The sequence below is a fragment of the Hippopotamus amphibius genome, chromosome 9, assembly GCF_030028045.1.
Source record: "Hippopotamus amphibius kiboko isolate mHipAmp2 chromosome 9, mHipAmp2.hap2, whole genome shotgun sequence".
Classification (NCBI taxonomy): Eukaryota; Metazoa; Chordata; class Mammalia; order Artiodactyla; family Hippopotamidae; genus Hippopotamus; species Hippopotamus amphibius.
Genome location: NC_080194.1, coordinates 26,662,113 through 26,684,747, shown reverse-complemented (window position 1 = coordinate 26,684,747; position 22,635 = coordinate 26,662,113). Strand labels below are relative to the sequence as shown.

Here is a 22,635-nt window from a genome sequence, read left to right as displayed (position 1 = left end):
CCATCCATATGTCTTCTTTGGAGAAATGCCTATTTAGGTCTTCTGCCCATTTTTTGATTGGGTTGTTTGTTTTTTTGATATTGAGCTGGATGAACTGTTTATATATTTCAGAGATTAATCCTTTGTCTTTTGATTCATTTGCAAATATTTTCTCCCGTTCTGAGGGTTGTCTTTTCATCTTGCTTATAGTTTCCTTTGCTGTGCAGAAGCTTTAAAATTTCATTAGGTCCCACATTTATTTTTTTTTAATAAATTTATTTATCTATTTATTTATTTAATTCATTTATTTAATTGGCTCTGTTGGGTCTTTTTTTGCTGTGCATGGGCTTTCTCTAGTTGTGGAGAATGGGGGCTACTCTTCGTTGTGGTGCGCGGGCTCCTCACTGCCGTGGCTTCTCTTGTTGCAGAGCGTGGGCTCTAGGCACGTGGGCCTCAGTAGTTGCAGCACATGGGCTCAATAGCTGTGGCTCACAGGCTGTAAAGTAGGCTCAATAGTTGTGGTGCATGGGCTTAGCCGCTCCACGGCATGTGGGATCTTCCTGGAGCAGAGATCGAACCTGTGTCCCCTACATTGACAGGCAGATTCCTAACCACTGCACCACCTAGGAAGCCCCTATTTTTGTTTTTATTTCCATTATTCTAGGGGGTGGATCAAAAAAGATCTTGCTGTTATTTACGTCGAAGAGTAGAACTGGTATCCTTTTAAAAAGAGGAAGCAACACCAGAGATCTCTCTCTCTCTCTCTCCATGCGTGCATAGAGGAAAAACCATGTGAGGAGACAGCAAGAAGGCAGAATCTACAGGCCAGGAAGAGAAGCTTCACTAGAAACCAACCCTCATGGCAACTTGATCTTGGACTTCCAGCCTCCTGAACCGTGAGAAAATAAATTCCTGTTGTTTAAGCCACCCAGTCTGTGGTCTTTTGTTATGGCAGCCCTAGCAAACTACTACAGTGGTAAATTTATACCATGGAATATTACTTAGCAATAAAAAGGAACAAATTATTGCTACTCCCAACTTGGGTTAACCTCCAGGAAATCATGCTGAGCAAAAAAACCAACCCTAAAAGGCTATATACTGTATGATACCATCTATATAACATTCTTGAAATAACAACACCATTGTAGGAGAACAGAAGAGTGGTTGCCAGGAGCTAAGAAGGAGGTGAGGGTAGGTAGGAAGTGGGTGCAGCTACAAAAGAGCAATAAGAGGGATCCTTGTGATGGAACTGTTCTGTATCTTGACTGTGTCAAGACATACTAGTTGTACTATTACACTATAGTTTCACAAGATGCTACCACTGGGAGAAACTGGGCAAAGAGTGCATGTGATCTATTTCATTTCTTACAACTGCATGTGAATCTGCAATTACCTCAAAATAAAAAGTTTCATTTTTCAAAAAAGTATAATCAACACTAAGCCCCACGCGACCACCAGTACAGTGCTGCATGAGACTTCCTCGCCTCCACTCCTCTCTCCACTCCACAACTGGACTCACCAACGCTTGAGCCTCAGCTGCCAAAGCTGGTTCGGCCTGTCCTTCAGCCCCAAGAACTGGGAGCAGAAAGCAGGAAAATGAGCAAGAGAGAGAAAAAAGGGTCACTGCCTCCTCCACTTTCCACCCTTGACTTCACACACACTGTAAGCCTATACCCATCACCCTTTCACAGTACAGGAGACAAGCTCACTTGAAGCTTTTAAATTAATAAACATTAAAATCCACTAGGAAAGCAGTGCAGTTCAGGGCAAAGAATGTGGGCCTTGGAATCCAGCCCATGAGAGACTCTGATCCAGCTCTACCTTTTGCTTCCTTACTCCCTGTGTAACCTAAGACAAGCACTTTAGCCTCTCTGGACCTCAGTCTCTTCATATGTAAGAGGTACAAACTACTATGTATAAAATAAATAAGCTACAAGGATATACAGGGATTGTACAGGGAATACGGACAATATTTTCTAACAACTAAAAATGGAATATAATCTTTAAAAATTGTGCATCACTACGCTGTACACCTGAAACTTACATAATAAGTTGAAAATTAACTACACCTCAATTTAAAAAATGTTTAACTCACATCACTGCATAGCTATGAGGATTAAATGAGGTACTAATTAAATTAAGAGAACCTAGCGCCATGCCTCGAACACAATGAAGAGCTCGACAGCTTCATTTCCTTCCTTGCTACCTGCTAAAGGCTTTCCCACATGACTTCTGCCTTATGCCCCCTCCTTTTAATCAGACTGCAGCACAGCAGGACACTCTGCATTACTCAAAGTTTATTTCTTCCAAAGCGCCATGTCTCATTATTACACGCTTATGAAGAAAATAAAAGGAAAACGATCACCTGTTGCAGCTAAAGCATGCCTCAGTCCAGCAGCAATACTAACAACCTTCTCCCTCAGGAGCTGTCAAAACAAAGAAAAGGATGGCGATCTCAGAATTATCATCTACAAAATTTTATGTAATTTATGCCCAGATACAATGCAGCGTGGTTCTCATTACATGTCTGATTGGTTTGAAGCTCCCAATCCCCCACATTTCCACTCATAAATGCCTCTATATGTATCCCTAAAAGGCAAAATCTTTTTAAAATACCATATTACAATGCCACTCAGGCCTGGGAGGCACCTGCAAGGTCATTCAGTCCAGGGGTTGGCAAACATTTTCTGTAAAGGGCTAAATAGTAAATAGTTTAGACTTTGCAGGCCACATGGTTTCTGTCACACTGCTCTACTGTGCCACTGTAACATGAAAGCAGCATGCACAATAAATATATGCATGGGTGTGGCTGTGTTCCAATAAAACTTTACTTACCAAGGGGTCTAGCTTGCTGACCTCTTATCTAGTCCAATCCCCATTCAATGCTAGAAACTCCTCTACAACACCCTACCAAGTGGTCATCCAACTCCTGTCAAATACCGACTTCCAGTGACACAGGTTCACCATCTCCCCAGGTGCCTGCTCGATTCCATCTATCTCCTTAGGTGGAACCAAACCTATCTGCCTACTGCTTCTGACAAGGCTTCCCAAACATTAGAAGACAGTTGTCATGTCCTCTCTAAAACACCTTGTGATGGTTTTAAAATTAGGTCCCCAAATTCTTTAAGACTCCGCCCTTTAATTCCTCTCCCTTTCACTGTGGGCTAGATTTAGTGACTTGCTTCTAATGAATAGGATAAGGAAGTGATAAGTGGCTCACAGTCTAGCTGATGAAAGGCAGTGAGGCTTCCTTTCTGACCCAGCCTGTCTCTCTCTCTCATATCACTCTTCGGAGAAGTCAGATACCACGTCTGCACAGTCTTATAGAGAGGTCCATATGGCAAGGAACTAAAGTCTCCTGCCCATGAGACAGCATGGAAGTGGAACCAACCCAGTCAAGCCTCCACCAGACCTCATGCAGCCTGGCTGACGTCTTGACTGCAACCTCATGAGAGACCAGCTAAGCTGTTCCCAGATTCCTGACCCTCCAAAACTGTGAGATAATAAATGCTTGTTGCTTTAAGCTGCTAAATTTTAGCGTAATTTATTACACAGCAATAGACAACTAATACACATCTCTTCTTTAGACCAAACATCCCCAATTCCATCAGCCATCACCCGGTTTCAAATTCCCTCCCCCTCTTGGTTTCTCTCCTCTATGCTCTGGTTACTCAGTCTCTCTCTCTTAAGGGACTGTATACGCACTAATCACAGTCCCTATGGGGCTTTACCATATTTGCTTATTTACAAGTCCACAGTGTCTTTCTAAACTTTAGCGTCCTCAAGCACAGGGTCTGAGTCTTATTCACCTCAGTGCCCAGGGCCTAAGAACCAAACCCACACCAGGACACAACATCCCAGATGTAGTGTGACCAGCACAAAGAAGGACAGAGCTTTGTCCTCCCTTCTTCTGGAGACTATATTTCTATTAATTCAGCCCACAATCACATTAGCTTTGGGGGAGATCAAATCTTACTGCTCATACAATTTGAATACACTCCCCTAAATTTTTTTCTTTTAATTTTTTTTTTTTTTTCTTTTCAAAGCTAACTGAAGGGCTTTACATGTGGATTCAATCTCTTCAAAACAATTTACCTCCATTCCTCCCTCTCTATCCCCACTGCTGCTACCTTAGTTTGGGGCAGACCCATCTATTATCTGGATTATTAGCAAGAGTTTCCTGAGTAATCTTCCTTTAATCCAGCCCCTCTACCCCCCCACACTACCCCATGTGGCTCCCCTCTAACTCACTGTTCTTACCATTTATCAGACACTACCTCCCTGCCTGCCCAATCCCCACTGGCACTTCTACCACTTCCTTATATTCCAATCATACTAAGCTGCTTGTAGCATCCCTTACCCTTCTGATTTATGCTCTATACCCTAGCTCACACAGTTCCTTCTGTTTGTAATGTGCTTCTTTTGTACCTAATCTGCACATCCTCCTATTCCAAGCCAGGAAATTTCTAGTCAACTTTCAAGATTCAGCATAAGTCTGTTCTCACCTCACCTTCCCCTAGAAAGAGTTCGATACTCCCCTTTTGGGGCTACACATGCATCTATCATAGTTCTAACATGGTAATACATCTAGGTGTTTCTATATCTAACATGTACTACTAAACTAGAAGGCCCTCGAATGCTAGGATTGCTTCTTACTCACCTTTGTCCCCCCTGCCTAAATACAGCACCTACACACAATAGTTGCTATTAAATAAATGAAAGCTTCTCTTATACTTCACTTTGGCACATTCCTCCCATTGTTCTACAGGATACAGCAGGTCAAAATGTTTTTACCTTCCAATTCTGTCATCCAACATATTTTAACCATTGTTTCTGTCTTCTTTAATCATGCAACTTAAGCTAAATTAATTATAACTTATACATAGGTTCTTAAAAAGCCATCTATTTGCAACTAGAAGCTGTGACACTTCTTATAACAGGGACTACAGTCTAGATTTCCATGCATCCCATGTGCTACAGACTGAGTGTCTGTGTTCTTCGGAAATTCATGTTGAGACCTAATCCCCAACGTGACAATATTTGGAGATGGGGCCTTTGGAAGGTGATTAAGTCATGAGAGCAGAGCCCTTATGAATGGGATTAATGCTCTTATAAAAGAGACCCCAGAGAGCGCCCTTCCCCTTCTGGCGTGTAAGGACACAGCAAAAAGACGGCTGTCTATGAATCAGAAAGTGAGCCCTCACCAAATACCAAATCTCCTGGTGCCTTGATTTTGTACTTACCAGTCTCTGGAGCTGTGAAAAATAAATGTTTGCTGTTTAAGCCACCCAGTCTATGATATTTTTGTTAGAACAGCGCAAAAGGACTAAAAACCATGGAAACCATGACCCCAAATAATACCCCACAATACCAGCAATTAGAATTCAGCAAGGTGATAGGAGCAGACCCAAGCTCTCTCCAGTGAAAACAGATCTCCCACTCTTAGTCACAGTTTAAGGAAATTAGACATGAGTGGAGCAGCTTAGGTGGTGAAACTCATTGTAGATTCCAGCATAAATTCTCTAAAACGTCACTTACAATATAATCTTCATGAAAATGTGTACATTTTAAATACAATACAGTGAAAAGAGCTCTGAACTAAAACCAGGAGTTCTGTCTAACACTTGTGCTGTCCAATATGGTAGCCTCTAACTACACGTGGCTGTTGAACACTTGAAATGTGACTAGCATGAATTAAGATATACTTTGTAGTAAAAAATGTACACCAGACTTTGTATAAAGTAAAGATTATAAAATATCTCATTAATAAAGTTTTATACTGATGACAAAAAATGAAACAATAACAGTTTGGATACATTAGATTAGTTTAAAAGCTATTAAAATTAACTTCACCATGTCAGACCATGACACAGATGAAACTTGAAAATATCACCTGACGTGAAAGAAGCCAGACACAAAAGGCTACATATTGTATGATTCCATTTATATGAAATGCCCAGAATAGACAAATCCATACATACAGATTAGCAGTCACCAGGGGCTGGTGGGAGGGGAAAATGGGAGTTGACTGCTATTGAGCACGCGGTTTCTTTTGTGATAATGAAAATGGTCCAAAATGAGATGATGGTGGTGGCTGCACATCTCTATGAATATACTAAAAACCACTGAAACATACATTTTTAAGGGGTAAATTTTATGGTATATGATTTATATCTCAATAAACTATTATTTTAAAAATTAATTTTACTTTTTCAAATGGTGCTCCTGGAAACTTTTAAATTACATATGTGGCTCACATTACATTTACACTGGACGGTGCTGGCCTATGCCATCTGCCTCGCTTAGTGTCTTTAAGCAAGTCACTTCCAACTGGACCTGTTTCTAACACAGTTCCCACTAATATGACTTTTAGAATTGTAAAATGTGGGCTTCCTAGGTGGCGCAGTGGTTAAGAATCCGCCTGCCAATGCAGAGGTCACGGGTTTGATCCCAGCTCCAGGAAGATCCCACATGCCGCGGAGCAACTAAGCCCGTGTGCCCAAAAAAAAAAAAAAAAAAAAAAGAATTGTAAAATGTCATTAATGTCATTATAAGATATATAACTTTATTGTTTTATCTCACAAGAAAATTATAACATGTATGAGAGCTAACAGAGGCTTTTCACTTACAACATCCATCCCTCCAACCTAATTTTTCCCAGAAGAACCTGAGTTTTTCAACTTAAATTCTAACTACCCCATGAGCTTTCAAGCACCCATCCAGCTTTTTAGTCCGGCAGGGATAACTGTGATACCTGGAGACCCTTTAACAGGATAAGGGCAAGCTCAATACTAGGGGCTGTCCTTACCTCAATGGCCTGGGGGACCACACATCTTCGAGGCCCATGAGGAACTCCTAACTGGCCAAAGGAGTTGGATCCACATGATAGAACTTCACCGTTTTCTGCAAAATACAAATACTTGAATTGCAGATCTAAGAAGTAAGACATCTGTGACCAACGGGTAAATGCTGAAGGATGAGAACAGCAAAAGGAGTGAGAGGAGCAAGTGAGGCCCTGTGCTCCAGTGCTTTCAATCCATAGTTCCTGCTTCTGTCCCACTAGGAACAAAAATATTGGGCACTGGGCTAAGCGTTTCACACAGACTATCCACTACACCACCTAATTAACGACAGGTTAGCTGTGGAGAACGCTTAGCCCACTGCCCAGCATTGGGATGGAGGATACTCATCTCCCACTTTTCATATTTCTGTGAGATGGAATTTCCATCATTTTAACACACTCCCGGACTTTCCCCCCACCCTTCCCCATTCTCACTGATTTCCAGGGTGTGTGGAGGGGGTGGTGGTGAGGGGGAGTACTAGCCAGTTGGTGAGGTTGGGAGAAGGAACAGGACATGTGTGTCTTGGCACCTTCCTCTCAGGCACTCTGGGCAGACACATAGTAAGGGTTTCCTCTAGGGGGGAGGCCTAGAGTTTGCATCAAACTCTAGGGTGGGTTTGGATCACAGGAGTACTAGCAGAACTTCTTGGCCTGACAATTAACTCTGTCCTCCAATTTAGCCTTTATCACTAAAAAGCTTATAATTTGATCTCTACCCTTCTGACTGCTCTGCACCCATCTCACAATTGGTCCCAAATGTGAGCAAGAAACAGAGTGTTATATACTGACTCCCTACAACTCCAACACAGGCCCAAACTAAGTATGGGCCTCACTTCAAAAATGAGAGCTATTGTTTAGACTCTAATGATTACAGTCCAGATCTCCCAGCCCACTCCCTTTACTGTTAGAACTCTCCTTGCAAAAGGCACTCCACAACTTTCCTTGACAACCAGAGAGAACATTTGTGTGTGTTTTTAAATACAAAGAGGATTTCCTTTATCAGGGCCCCCACCATCATGCTCTTCCCACCCAAAGCCTTTGCAGTGATAAAGCTATACCTAGGAGTGTACTGACCTGTAAGTATAATGGTAAAATCCCAGCCACAGGCCACCTGTTGGATGGGACAGCTAAGGAGGGACTTGCAGGGGGTAAAGTACAGGACATCCTCTGTGTGACCAAGTCCCAGTTGCCCATCTTTGTTCAGGCCACAAACAAAAAGGCTTCCTTCATCTGCAAAATATGAAGGTTTTAGAGGTAGTGTGCACAGGAGAAATTGCAAGTGAGCCGAAGTGAGCAAAAGGATTTCATTAATTATTTGCAGTCATGGATCCACTTTTTTCCCACCCAAGCCAATAAGCCATGCTGTTAACGTGCTCTGGACCAAATGGCATAGGGCCAAGGAATTCCAATCTAATATCTAGATGGAAACTCCAAGTCTTGCAGCAGTGGCCAATCAATCACCAAACTGAGCATCTACTATAACAATAAAAGCCAGCATTTATTCAGGATGTAGAATGTGCCAAGTACTGTTCTAAGGGCCTCATGCATGGGACTGACTTATCCTGTAGGCAGTGCCTGGGGTCTGCAATACTTGTAGAAACCCACAAAAATGTTTTAATTTAAATTTTTTAAATAAAAAATATAGGTAATAAGAATATATAATATTAAACTAGCCTGGATTATATTAATGTTTACATCAGTGCAGCTGTAAATATAATTTTAAACATTTCTTTTAGGGAGGGAGGTATCCACAAAGGCAAAAGTGTCAAGGACCCATGAAAGTCATAAATGCAGCCCTATTAACTCACTGATTCTCATCATTATTCTCCCCATGTAACAGAGAGGCAACTGTGGCACAGAGAATTTAATTTGCCCAAGGCCACACAGCTAACAATTAAGAGAACCAGGATTTAAACCCAGGCGGTTTGATTCCAGAGCTCATGCTCTTAACCAGGATGCAATATGCCCTCTTGTGCAATACTATAGCACTTGCAGTACTTACTGAATACTATCCTAGGTACTCTGAGGGAAAATTAAGGAAAATACAAAGTTCTTGCTCTCAAGGAATATTCAAATTAACTGCAAAGACTTCTAACTCATATGTGAAAGTTAAATACCAATATATGGTATAAAATATATGTTGCAACTCGGCCACTATTTGTCTTATAACCTTAAGCCGTTTTCCTCTCTGAGCCCTACTTGGGTATGGGGTGGGGAAAGAGGGGTGGCCTTGATCTCTGCAATCCTTTCAGCTCTGACAATCTATGATTCTCCGATGGTAACTTGATTCCTTCCCAAAAATGTTGTTGTCTGCAACATACAAAAGGCTGAAAGATGGTAATATAACACCCTAGGGGAAAATGTCTAAATAAGAAAATGAGAAGTTATATATTCTTTTTTTTTTTTTTACCATGATTATAATCTTTATATTCCAGGGCTCTGATTGTTTCTTTAAATCATATATTATCTGCCCTTCTGCTCATGACAGGAAAATATTTCACAAGTGCTTGTAAACAAATTGTAATATATTACTGAGTTGGGACAATATTCATGTAGGTTTTAATAGAAAATGTTAAGAGGAACTACACATTTTTCCAGCAAAAAGTGGTTTTACACAGAAAGTCAAAATGGGACACTCATCTGTTACATGAACAATGGGACTGTTTTGTGGATATCTATGAAAGATGGTATAACTTACCATTCTTACTGCTTTCTTTTCTAATGCTTAGTTCTCAGCATGGATGTAAAAGTGTAATAGGCTAGATCTCTTCAAATAACCTCACAAGCACACTGTGATCCTTAACATTCACTGAGGGAGTTTGTCCAACACATACCAGCTCTCTATTTTTTCCCATGATCCGATGACTCCAATTCAAAATCCTTCCTGGAATTTTCCCCTCTGTACAAACATGCTGTTTTCTATCATTAAGACTCCCTGAAGATTTGACTAATAGTACTTTAGCCTTTTCATGTTATTATTCGATTATTTTTATATTAGGGTACCCAAGTTGGCACATTATGTTGTGACATAATTATTTTCTGTTTTTGTTGTTGTTCAGGTATAGTTGATGTACAATCAAATTCATCCTTTGCAGTGAACCATTCTGTGAGTTTAAAAAAATGTATCAGTTGCACAATCACTATACGACAGTCAAAATATAGAACAGTTCCAATAACCAAAAGTTTTCCCTAATTCGATACTTGCAAAACGCTCACCCCCCACCTCCTGGCAACCAATGATCTGTTACCTGTCCTGATGATTCTGCCTTTGCAAGAATGTCAAATAAATGGAAATATATTATGTAGCCTTCCAAATCTGCCTTCTTTCCATAAGCATAATGCATTTGTCTTCACCCAGGTCGTTGGTTTATTTGTAGCCCATTTCTTGTGATTGCTTGAGTACTGTTTCACTATGTGAATTACCTGTTTGTCAGTTTCCAAGGTGACGTCTCAATCAGGTTTCTCCAGGTGTGTGACAGTTGCAAATAAAGCCACTATAAACATTCTCACGTAGATTATTTTGTAGAAACATAGACTGTCATTCTACTTGCGAAAAGGTAAGTGTATTCTTGTGTTTCTTTTTCAGTAAAATTTTTATTTTAAATCAGTTTTAGAATAACAGAAACATTACAAAGATAGTACAGAGTTTTCACGTGCCTCAAACTCAGTTTCCCCTAGTATTAACATCTTAGTATGGTACATTTCTTGCAATTAATAAACCAATATTGATAGCTTATACTTAATGACCTTTTTTGTTACAGGATCCAATTCAATCTAACACATTACATTTAGTGTACATGGCTTCTGTTTTTTTTTTTTTTCCTTTCTTTCGATCTTTATTGGAGTATAATAGCTTTATACTGTTATGGCAGTTTCCACTGTAAAACAAAGTGAATCAGCTGTATTTATACATATTACATGGCTTCTTAAGCTTCTTTTAGCTATGACAGTTTCTCACGTTTTGCTTGTTTTTAATGATCTTACAGTTCTGAGGAGTAATGGACAGGTATGTAGACGGTCTCTCAATTGGGACAGGTCTGATGTTTTTCTCATGGTTAGACTAGTAATATATGGTTTTTTGGCAAAAGACCACAGCAGTCAGGTACCATTTTCATCACATCCTATAAAGGATACCTACAATTAACATAATTTATCACAAGTGCAGTAGATAAAATGTATTTTCTAACAATTTACTTCATTATGTTTTTCGGAAAATTATAACATCCCATAATCTTTGAGGAGAGAAGCTATATATTCTTAAAGGAAGTTACCTGTAACAACAGCAGAGTGGCCCCCTCCTCCCGTGATCCTCTTGACACATCCAGGTTTACAGAAGTCACTCAGCTGCTGGGGCAAAAGAACATCTTCCTTGTGGCCAAGGCCAAGTTGCCCATAGCTATTTGCACCCTAGGGATAAAATAAGCCAAGGATGAAAAAGTATGGGAACCTCAACTGTCAGTTTGAATTTACCTGTCCCTATCTTTCTCACCCTGACATGCCTCTCAGAGCCTGTAACAGATGAGATTTCCTAAGCTCATTCTTAAGAAGTTGTTATATGCAACCCACACTTGGACAGTGGCCAGAACACCTCGATTTCTATGTGAGAGGAGCCCTCAGCATCCACAACTCATCCAGTGATACTCCTCACCTTCCCCTTCCCAGCCTACATGATTTGCCTTTGGGGGACAACATAAGAGTTCCTTCTGATAAAAGCGAATTAGATCTAGGAACGCTAAGGAAAGAAATAATCAGGAAAAAATAGGAACAAAGTGGGTGGGAAATGCACTAGGATAGCTCTTGTCCCTTCTCCCCATACCCTTACTGGGAAAACTGGCAATGACTTTCCGGAATCAAAGTTAGCTGAGGATTTTGTGCCCTCAAGCAGGGCATATCATTGTTATTTCACTTATACAGTGAAAGAGGCTGGCAACAATCTCTAAGGGCCTCTCCAAGTACAATGTTTTGTAACTCTAAGATTCACGTGGTGAGATTCCTCTAAGGAAACAGATCTCCCTTTGGTGGGCAACAGGTCTATCGTTGCTATTATACAATGAAGGTCCAGAATCCCTAATCTGAAACCCTTGCAGCCAGATGTATTTCAGACTCAGAATTTTATAGACTTTAGAAAAGTAATATGGTATATAAATCATATACACACTGCAAGGTCTGGGAGCAGCACCCCATAAATAAAACAGTATTACTTCTGCAGCAAACTGTACGAATACTCACAGTTAGTGCGCAGACTATAAGCAGCCTTATATCAAGTCGGTTTTGGGTTTTTAGAGCTTTTTTGTATTCAAAATTGAAGATAAGGGATTATGGACCTGCAAGGAGAATCTTATTAAGCTTTTGGAAATCCTTATAATTTCTCCAACCACCTACTGCTGGCTGGTTCTTCTTTGAGATGAGTAGTAAAAACTTTAAAATGTGTCTGTTTTTGAAGACACCTAAATAAGGAAAAGTGATTTAAAATAACTCCCAAAAATGTACACATACATACAAACTCCTGCCCCTTGTGGTCTATTCCACCGCCATCCTGGGCTGCAGGGACTCCATGCTGGAGAGCAAGTCATGCAGGGACAGAGGTCCCAGAGGCCCTCAGGGCAATATTAGCTAACAACTACTGAGTGCTTCTCTGCTTGCTGGGCATTCACCTTAAATTCTCACAACAGAGGAGGGGGCATTATCGCTCTCATTTCACAGATGAAGAAACTACGGCTCAGAGAGGTTAAGTAACTTTCCATGGTCACACAGCTGAATAGACAAGTTGAATGCCCAGCTCCTTTCATTGTACAATAGTTTGCCTCTAAGAATAAAGTAAAAAGGGATATATGCTAAACCAGCCCAGAGCGTACCTAACAAGAAGCTAACTGTATGACCCTATCTAAAATGCACCCTTATCACTTTATGCCTTTTTTCTGCTTTATTTTTCATAGCACTCCCTGACATTACATTACATATTTACTTGTTTACTGTCTACCTCCCCCATTAAAAAGTAAACTCCACAAGGGCAGGAACTTTGTTCTGCTCACTGCTATTTCCCCTGCATCTGAAATGGTGCTGGCCCAGAGAAGGTGTGCATATATTTTACAATGAATGAATGCAAGACCTTACGAGTCCCTACCTAGGAAAGAACAAATGAAAGACCTACACAGTGTGAAGTGGAAAGCATGTGCACAGGATTTCTGTTAGCCATGAGATGTCCATGGCTGCCCCATTACCAGAGCTACAGGCTGCTGAACAGAAAGTGATACACCAGCTTTATGGGATTCAAATTATGGCACTAAATTTTTGTAATGCAACAAGAGGCCCTAAATCCATGATAAAGCAAAACAAAAGGAAAATTTACTACAACCTGTTACAGCTATATTTGCCTCCCTTCCTTAGAACACTCCAGGCATAACACACACACACATACACACACACACACACCCCCCTCCAAAAAGGTAAATCCCCTTGTTATGAACTGAATTGCGTTCTGCTAAAATTTGTTCCCCTAACCTCCAGTACCTCAGAATGTGACTGTGTTTGGAGATAGGGCCTTTAAAATGGTAGTTAAGGTTACATAAAGTCATAAGGGTAGGACACTAATCCCATATGACTAGTATCCTTATAAGAAGAAACACATGAATGCTCCCACCCACAGAAAAAGCCACATGAGGACACAGCAAGAAGGAGGCCATCTATAAGCTAAAGAGACAGGCCCCAGAAGGAACTAAACTTGCTGATACCTTGATCTTGGACTTCCACCCTCTTAACCATGAGAAAATAAATTTCCACTATTGAAGCCTTTCAGTCTGTGGTATTTTGTTACCGCAGCCCTAGCAAACTAATACACCCCTCCACACAGATAATGCAGCAGGAAGACTACACCATCAAGCCTCCAAGCATAGCAATGAGGTTAGGTTCCACAATATTTTTGCTTCAGTGCTGACAAGGCCATATCTGAAAGGCTTTTTCTGTCAAATGTTTCCTCTCTCCACACAGACCTCAGTCCCTAGCCTGGGAAAAGCATCGACCCCAAGCACACATTCAACCCCTAAATCCATCCCCAGCTCAAGTGCAACCTCAAAGACACAGAGACAGCCAGACTACCTCAGGCCACACCACGCTCTCCCTTCTGCCAGTATGCAGCAATCTTACATTCAATAAATGCTGCTTGGTACGGATACTTAGCATTTTTAATTGGTCAATACACACTTGTTTTAACAGCAGTAAAGGTATTCTCCCCCACACCCACCGCATCCAACACGAAAGCTGGAAGTCTTTCACTCTTGTGTTCTTCCCAAAAGACCTGCACATAGCTCAGCATACAACAGGTACTCATTCATTCACTCATCAACAAATATGTACTGAGCAACATACAATGTGCCAGGCACAAGCCAGGCACCATACAAGACAGGCGCAGAACCCACCCTCATGACGCTAACATTCTAGCCAAGGAGACTGACATTAACAAGTTATACATTTCATTACAATTATGTGCTATGAAGAACTACAAGACACTACGTCTGCTTGTTCCCGTGCATCTGGTAGGATGCCTGCCACACACTCCTGTGCACACTCTCCCCTCGCCCAGCCACGACACACAAAGATGACCCTGTCTCTCAGTGCTCGCATCAAACGAACACCAGCGCAGACTCCCACAGCCCCACTGCAGGCAAGATCCAGTCACAGCCGAGTATCAGCAACTATGCGGGGTCTCCGCCTTGTGCCCGGCCCAACACGGCAGGCCTCACACCAAAGGATACTCCGGCCAGGCTGGGGTGGGGCTGGGGAAAGGCCATCCTCCTGGCAAGTGGGGGAGGAGAGTGGGGGAGAGCACAGGTGGCCCCACAGGGCTCTGGGACCAGGCGATCCTCTCGCCACAGAGCCCTCTGCGCCGTCTTTCCCGGCGCTATCCGGGCCTGAAGTCTGTCGCGCACCCACATGCTCTGTCCTGGCGGCAGGTTCTTCCCTCTGCGCCGCAGCCCCTCCGGTCGGGACCCCACCAGCCAGAAACCCCTGAGCGGCTCCATGAAGACCCTTCCCTCCCCGCCCTCTCCTCCTCAGCCCCCAGCCCAGGGTCCTCCAGCCCCGAGTCCCTCTCGGACCTCGGCTGCCAGCCCCCAGACCGCCCACGCCGAGGCCGGGTGCTCCCAGCGTCTGTGCGCCCCTCAGTCCTGGCGGCCCGGGCCCGGGGGCGGAGTCACGTACCCAGGCGAAGAGCGCGGCCGCTGCAGGGGCTGCCGCCGAGGCGCTGGGCTCGCGCTCCATGCGGGGACGCTCCGCCGGCGCTTCCGGGGGGGCCGGCGCGGGGGCGGGCTCTCCGGGAGAGGGGAAGGCGCGGGGAGGGACTGGTGACTGAGGCGCGGGGCCGACGCGGGGGCCGGCTCTCCGGGGAAGGGGCGGGCGCGGGGAGGGGTCGGTAGTGGGGAGGGGCCGGCGCGGGGGCGGGACCCACGGGGGGCGGGGAGAGGCTTGCGGAGGGAGGGGCCTGCGGTGGGAGGAGTCTGCAGTGAGAGAGCGGCCGGCGGGGAGAGGGATTGGTGACTGAGGCCTGGAGCAGGCTTCGCGATGGGTCCGCGGTAGAGTGGGGCTGAGCGGAGGGAGGGGCTGCGGAGCCGCCCTCTTGCAGCCATTAACCTGGAGCAGCCGCTGACCTGGAGCCGGCGGGAGCGGGTCAGCAGCTCCAGGAGCCGCTTCGCAGCCACCCCGCCCCGGCGCGCTCTGTTGCGTTCCCGCCCTCTGTCTCCGGTCTCGCCGGGACGCTCTGCCTCTCCTTGCCTCCCCTCGCACTCTTTATTTTCAGTAATAAATGCACGCCAGCGCACTATGCTCAACGCTTCACAAAGCTCCCTCAGGTTAGAGTCCCGCGACAGCCCAGAGTGGCTAACAGGACGGGGATTGCATCACCATGTGATGGGGAAGAAATTGAGCCTGGGAAGGGGTGGAAAGGGTCCTGACCCAGTGCCTTAGGGCAGACTGTTTTGGGACCCGCTTTGGTGCGAGCTTCCTGGTGGGCGAGTGTAGAGTTTTACATCGTTGCTGTCGCCCTCAGCGCCTGGCACGGAGCGGGAACTCACACCCGGGACACTGAACTAAGGAGGCTGGTTTCCACTGATTCCTGCCGGGCGGCCTTCTAACCCTCTGCACTCCCAGCATGGCCCTGGCCCAGATTCTGACCAAGGTAATAACTTGCATAATAACTGGATAATTTTCACCCAACAAAAATTTTCATATAAGATGGCTTTTATCAGACACCCTCATACGCTACCTGTGGGTGCTAAATAAATACAGTTTTTCCAGAAGGAAAATGTGGCAAAACGTATCAGGAATATGAAGATATATACTTAGATATTTAGCTAGTAATTCCACTTCTGTTCATTTATCAGAAGGAAAAGATTAGAACTATGCATAAACCCTTAGACTGCAAGTTATTCATTATGGGGTTACATATAATAGTAAAGAACTTTGAAACTACCTTAAAATCCAAAAACAAATTGATTAAATTATATAGCCTTGCAACTGAATACTAGGGTGCCATTAAAAAACATGTTCTGAAAGATAGTAAATAAGGGAATATTCATGATATGTCATTAAAGTAAATATACCAATTTTACACACAAACGCACACAATAGGTGTTGAATTACAGGTGATTTTTATTTTCTTTTTGTATTTTTGTTTTGTTTTGTTGTGGCACACAGGCTTAGTTGCTCCGCAGCATGTGGGATCTTCCTGGAGCAGGGATCGAACCTGGGTCCTCTGTATCGACAGGCAGATTCTTAACCACTGCGCCACCTGGGAAGCCCTCTTTTTGTATTTTTTTGTACATATCCCACATTTTCCAAGCCACATATTATCCTTTGGGTACAGATGGGGTCGCATTAAAGAAGATGACCCATATTCAGAAGTTCTTGACCTTTGTAGTGACACAAGCCTCCAGTACTCATCACCCTTTATGCCTGGAAGGCCCTGGGAAGTGTTTCCCTGAGCTCTTACAGTTCTTTCACTCCACCCACTCCCTGGTGTTTCTGCCTTAAGACCAATTAAGGGCAGCACCTTACCATTACCTCTCCAGCCCGTGGCATCTTGAGAACATGGAGGACCATGCTAATAAAAATGCAAACTTTAGAAAGGCAAAGCAGGTCTTCATTCTCAAGAGAACTTGATGTGCAAAAACATATGCGTCAGCAGGGCCACTGAGAGAGCTTGGCATGTACCCCTCCAGACTGGGGCTGGACAGGTTGCTGCCCAGTTCGTGCTGAGAAATGTCCAGTGGCTTGTGGCCAGATAACTGCATCTGATAGTTGACCAAAGAGATTGATGCTTTGAAGAGGTCTTTCATGCCCAGAGTTTTTCAAGACAAAGAATGTCTGAGTACCTCCCATGTGAGTGTTTCCCATACGTGAGCAAATTGGCCAGGGGGTGGTCTCAGACCCAGTCCAAGGGAGTTTCTGGAGAGCTGAAGGGACACCCACAGGAGAGTTGACTACTAGATTCCTAAAGGCTGCATGAGATGAATTCAACAGCATAGTCAGAGAGGTACGTTTATCCACATCAAGAGATCCCAAGAAATAAGAAGTGGGAAGATCTTTCAAAACACCCACAGAAAATGAGTCAGCATTAAATACTTAACAAGTACATAAAGCACATATGCTAACTCACAACAGTATCAGACCAAAAAGAACTTCCTACTCCTTACATCTTCTCCCCACCACCATTCCCAAACCCTGGAGGAGCCAGAGGTATCCTCATGAGTAGGGAGGGAGGAGGAAGAAAATAAAGGTGCAAAGCACACTTCTTCCTTTCTCAATTCTAAAGAAGAAGAAAAATTTTAAACTTAAAAGTTAATGTTTTGAACTTTTACACAAGATTGGAATTTTAAAATACTGAAATGGTGGTGGTGGCAGGGTGGGATTAGAAGCTAAGGACTTAGAGTGAGCAGAAAATTCCAGACAAGGATCTGAGATTTCATCCAAAGGGGGAAGAAGGAACTATCCAGAGTCTGTTTTCATAGAGAAAGGGTCTGGAAGAATACAGTTGTTTCCTGTCTTCATCCCTTCAATATACATGTATCAGTACTTTAATTTACAGTTATATCTTATATTCCATAATACAATTTCATGGAAGCACTGAGATGTAGCTACTATTTCAACTGTGTACATACCACTGACTAGCTCTTCCCATTAGCAGCTTAGTTGAGTTGCAATTCTTGAATGGAGCTAGATTTAAATTATTTGATGGTATCACTTTCAGGTGCTTTGTCTCCCCATAAGAAGAAAACAAAGTATTTTGAGTATACAGAGTGTATCTGCATACTATACAGGTTAGGAAATTTTTTCTTTTAGATTATTTTATTTGATCCTCTCAATAATACTGGTATGATAAGTATTATTGGAATCATTATTTTATAGTTGAGAAAACTGAGGCTCAAAGAAGTTAAATGATTTACTCTAAGGTCAGAGTTCTGCTTTTAATAAAGGCAGATTAGCTAGCTACAGACCAGTTCTCTCACCAAAAGCAATTAGAAAAGCTGGGGGAAAATATTTTTTAAATCTGTTTCAAGTCATTGGAGGGCTATCAAAGCAGCCACAAATTGGAGGGCCAAGATTTAAAGCTGAGCAATTATATTTGGCACTATTTTCCTGCTTGAAGCATTTGCTAATTAGCAAGCAGTGACTTGGAGGCTAAGAACCTGGGCAGAAAGCAGCAGCTAAGAAGCTGAGAAACTGAACAGTACTTTTAGCAATTTTATGGGGTTGGGGGGAAATGAGAGTAAAGGAGGAGAGAAAAGTAGGAGTCCAGGGACCCCCAAGGAGAAGCCCTGGTACACACACATAGCTTTCCTTTGAGATCCCTAAAAGCCTATATTCTAAGAGTAGAGGTAAACTGGAAATAGACCAGCCCTCACAAAGACTGAAACAGCTTCAAGTTGGTTTAATCCCTACTTGGACTAAGGCGAGCTACCCCTGCCATTATATACTGCCTGCTCAACGCAGAAAAGTTAATTCCCTCTGGAAGAAGATAAAATCATCCAGAAACTATGGGGATCTCTGATTAGGAGATTAATGATTCTTTACATATGGCTAATAAGTTTCTTTTTACAAAGTCTTCTCATAACATAATTCTTACAATAACCCAGTAAAGTAGATTTAGCTCACTTTATAAATGAGGAACATGAGACTGAGACTTTACCAAGAATTCCAAAAAGTGGTTATTAGGTTACAGGTGTGTTTGGCTTCCCCTAAAGCATGTATTCATAGGTTTTTTAAGGAGTATAAGGATGTTACAGACTTCTGAAACTAATAAAATTCTGCAAGTGTGAGTCAAAAATTATCCACACTCTGGTTATATTAAAACTTCTATTGGCCACACTGTCTGATCAGAACTTTCCGTTCAAGGCTGCTGTCTCCCCAGTCACTGCTGTGCAGGCATGAATGTGTTACATCAGTTCATTTGTAACTGCAGTATGAACAAAAATCGATGCCCCACTTGTGACTTGCATGAAAGAAGAGCAGTGTGCAGTGATTTTTTTTTTTTGTAGTCTGAGGGTGTACCTGGTGCCGTTATTTATCAAAGACTTTGTACACAGTATGGAGAAAGTGTTTTATCACGAAGAAGTGTGTATGAATGGATAGAGATGCTTATTGAAGAGCTGAAGCCTAAACTTTGGATTAAACGCAAAGGACTGCTATCCAAGGGTGTTGTGACCTTGCATGACAATGCACGTCCGCGTACTTCTGCCCACACTGTCAACACTCTGCAAAAACTTCATTTTGAGGTGTTAACGTATCCTCTCTATAGTCCTGATCTTGCTGCATCGGACTTTCACCTGTTTTGTCCCCTGAAATCAGCCCTACAAGGACGAAGTTTCACTTCTGATGAAGTGAAGACAGTGGTGCATTCATGGCTCGCAGATCAGCCTAAAACATTTTTTAATGAGGGAATACGAAATCTTGTTGACAGATGGACAGAGTGTACTGAAAAGCAAGGAGGTTATGTCAAAAAATGATGTGTTTGTCTTTTCTAAAAGTTAATTAAAATAAATTCTACAGCCACAGTGTGGATAATTTTTGACTCACCCTCGTAATATACATTTAAATCAGTTTTTTAACATATGTTTGAAAAAAAAATGTTTCTTGAGAACATGAATTTTGTGTCCTTTTATTATCCAGTTGATAACAAACTTGCAAATCATAAACGTATATCATATAGTAAAATAAAGACTAAACTGAAATAAGACCACAGTATTTTTATACATTTCCTAGAAATTAATATGTGAACTCCATTATGTGTTCCTTTAGACAATTCCAAGATTTTTTATTTTTTCAGTTTGGAAGGCAATTTAAAAATGAACTATAATTCTGTACAATTTGGTGTGTCATTACTACTGCATAATTCCAAATGACAAAATAGGCAGATTAGGAAATGGAGGCATTCTGACAACCAGATTTTGGAGCGTTCTTCAAAAAGTCAGGAAAATACCATCTATGTCTCTGAGTAATAACTCACTGATTAAGAATTATGAACCACACTTTTGGTTCAATTCTGTTCTCATATATTTGAAGAAATATATCTAAAATTCATGAAAACTCTAAGACTCTCAGACTCCTCATTTACCAAATATCACAAGTTCAGGGGTTAAAAGAAAGAACTGAAACCAATCATTAAATATTTCCATTATTCTGAATGTGAATTATAGTCATTGTGTCTTTAACATTTACTTTAGTGTGCTTTAGTCATAGAGTGATTTGAAATACCATCATTTAAAAAGTCAATAATTGCAATTCTTTGCCATGATCAAAATTGTATGAAATAACCAGATATAGTATGCATGAGTTGTTGTTATTTGCTGTCTATCATTGTTTACTTCATAGATTTTCTTGCAACCAAATACACTAACTATAAACTACCTAACCAATATTTCAAAAGGTTTTAGATTAGCTGACAGATCTATTACTATCAAAGGTATACTTAACAATTGATCAGCTATTAAAATTTATAAATAATGTAAAACCTGACGTAGCATGAATTACTCTCCCTAATTCTATTTCCTTGTATAACGTAAAATGAAGTAAAATTTTAAGAGTTTTTAAAATTAATTCCTTTGAGACTTAAAAAGGATTAAAATATCTAGTGGTCTGCTGAAATAAAACATGTTAAATGGTATAAAATTCAACTATTAATTATTGAAAAAATTGACACAATTTCTAAAGTAGTTGATTAAGAACAGAAAATTGGCTGAAAATATGACCCTTAATACAACATTAATAGGAATGAGATCACTGGGAGAGGAAACTGATGGGGCACAATATTCAGGTGATTCTGATTTCCTTTTTGGACCTATAGAGTTTAAGATACTTGGCAGGGCTGCCATGTTGCACAACCTCATTTCATTCTAATGAATGGTGCCACAAGAAGTTACACAACATTAGCCTAATTTATGGAACATCTAGATGGAAATATCTAGCAGGCAGCTGGATGTAAGAGGCGAAAACTCAAGACAGATGTCAGGTTAGAATTGCAAATGTGGGGGACATACAAAATATGAAATGAAGTTATGGACACGGATGACATCCCCGTGAACAGATAGCATAGAAGAGGGCCAAAAACAGAAGCCTGAGGAAAGTCTTCCTTTAGTGGGTGGGGGCAGGAAAGGAGCAAACTGAAGAGACACAAGCCTGTCCAGATTTACCCGTTTATACCAGGCCTACTCCCTATACCATACCAGCGACACCACATAAAAGCCAGTGCTTGCAACCTTCATTATTACAGTGTCAGTCCTAAAATGCTCTTCTTGACTTTTCTCACACCATTTCCTCCCCATTTCCCCACCCTTGACCCTCATGCCTGGGTTTCCTATTTATGGTCTCACCTTATCCCTTGGAAATAAAGTGCCTGGCACTGCTTTTTCAACTTTAATTTTGTGCGTCTCCCATCTGTCTCAGTTTGAATTCTCCCTTTGACAACACTGTCTCCTGCTCACCTGAAGACATTCTCTGGGGCTGCACGTCTGAGTTCAGGGCCTTGTAAGTGGCACCCCCACCAAGTTCCCTTTGGCCTCCTGAATAGGATAGATAATGTAAAACATATGCAATGCCACAGAAAGAAAAGAGTTTTAAGAGGTTGGTCACTCAGGCAGGGGCTCCCTAGTGCCTACAAATAAAATCACAAATTCTTAGCCCAGACTTAAGGATTATACCCTAATCAACCTTTCTAGACGTAGATACTCCTATTTCCCTACAAGATGCTACACTTGAAACTAGACTATTTGCTCTTTACTAGGTATGTTTCATATGTAAATGCCTCTCTGCTTTTGCTCAGGCTGGCAGCAGAGACAGCTGGTCTGCTATTAAATTCAGGCATGTGAATGTGACCAAGCTTGGCATAAATTCAGTAGTAAGTAAGATACTGTAGAAATAAGAGGATGTTAGGTAACAATATGGATCAGCTCCATAAGAACCATCAAGGTATTTTAAGTGATCATCAAAGTCATTTTACTCAAGAAGAACTGGGGAAAATTGAATCAGGCTAAGACTAGATCTATCCATTGGGTCAAGCAAATTCTCTATAAAAAGTGGGGTGGTCAGTGAATTGTATGATATGTGAATTATACTTCACTGAAGTTGTTACCAAAAGAAAGAAAGAAAGAAAAAAAAAGTAGTGGCTAGAGTATCCAGGTACACGTTTTCAAAGACTAATGGTCCATTAAGGAATGGGAGTAGAGAATATTGCTTGGCTGCTGTTCCTCCACAACCAGGTGTTCAAGCAAAACAACGCTTGGCCCACAGGCCTCTGAATTGATGCTCAGATGCTTCTGAGATTAGGACTG

The 22,635-nt window shown here is 42.0% G+C and overlaps 1 protein-coding gene and 1 long non-coding RNA gene across 13 annotated transcripts in view; one reads left to right on the top strand and one right to left on the bottom strand.

The window, feature by feature from the left end:
- Nucleotides 1–15,147, bottom strand: part of SERGEF (secretion regulating guanine nucleotide exchange factor) — a 222,787-nt gene extending 207,640 nt beyond the window's left edge. For 10 of the 12 annotated variants that reach the window (XR_009055425.1, XM_057748430.1, XM_057748431.1 and 7 more), the window contains exons 1-5: nucleotides 15,017–15,147; nucleotides 11,092–11,227; nucleotides 7,895–8,050; nucleotides 6,788–6,882; nucleotides 2,345–2,405 (exon numbers count right to left, since the gene is read on the bottom strand). Coding sequence is in view for 10 of the 12 variants with exons in the window: in XM_057748430.1 (XP_057604413.1) it covers nucleotides 2,345–2,405; nucleotides 6,788–6,882; nucleotides 7,895–8,050; nucleotides 11,092–11,227; nucleotides 15,017–15,076 (508 nt within the window). In the remaining 2 variants the exon portion in view is untranslated. Of the gene's footprint in view, nucleotides 1–2,344; nucleotides 2,406–6,787; nucleotides 6,883–7,894; nucleotides 8,051–11,091; nucleotides 11,228–15,016 lie in introns of those variants that run through there. The other 2 variants (XM_057748432.1, XM_057748439.1) reach the window with 2 other exon arrangements.
- A 313-nt stretch (nucleotides 15,148–15,460) lies between these two features.
- Nucleotides 15,461–22,635, top strand: part of LOC130860673 (uncharacterized) — an 18,187-nt gene continuing 11,012 nt past the window's right edge. The window contains exons 1-2 of the long non-coding RNA XR_009055500.1: nucleotides 15,461–15,663; nucleotides 15,861–15,989. This is a non-coding gene — a long non-coding RNA (uncharacterized LOC130860673). The remainder of the gene's footprint in view (nucleotides 15,664–15,860; nucleotides 15,990–22,635) is intronic.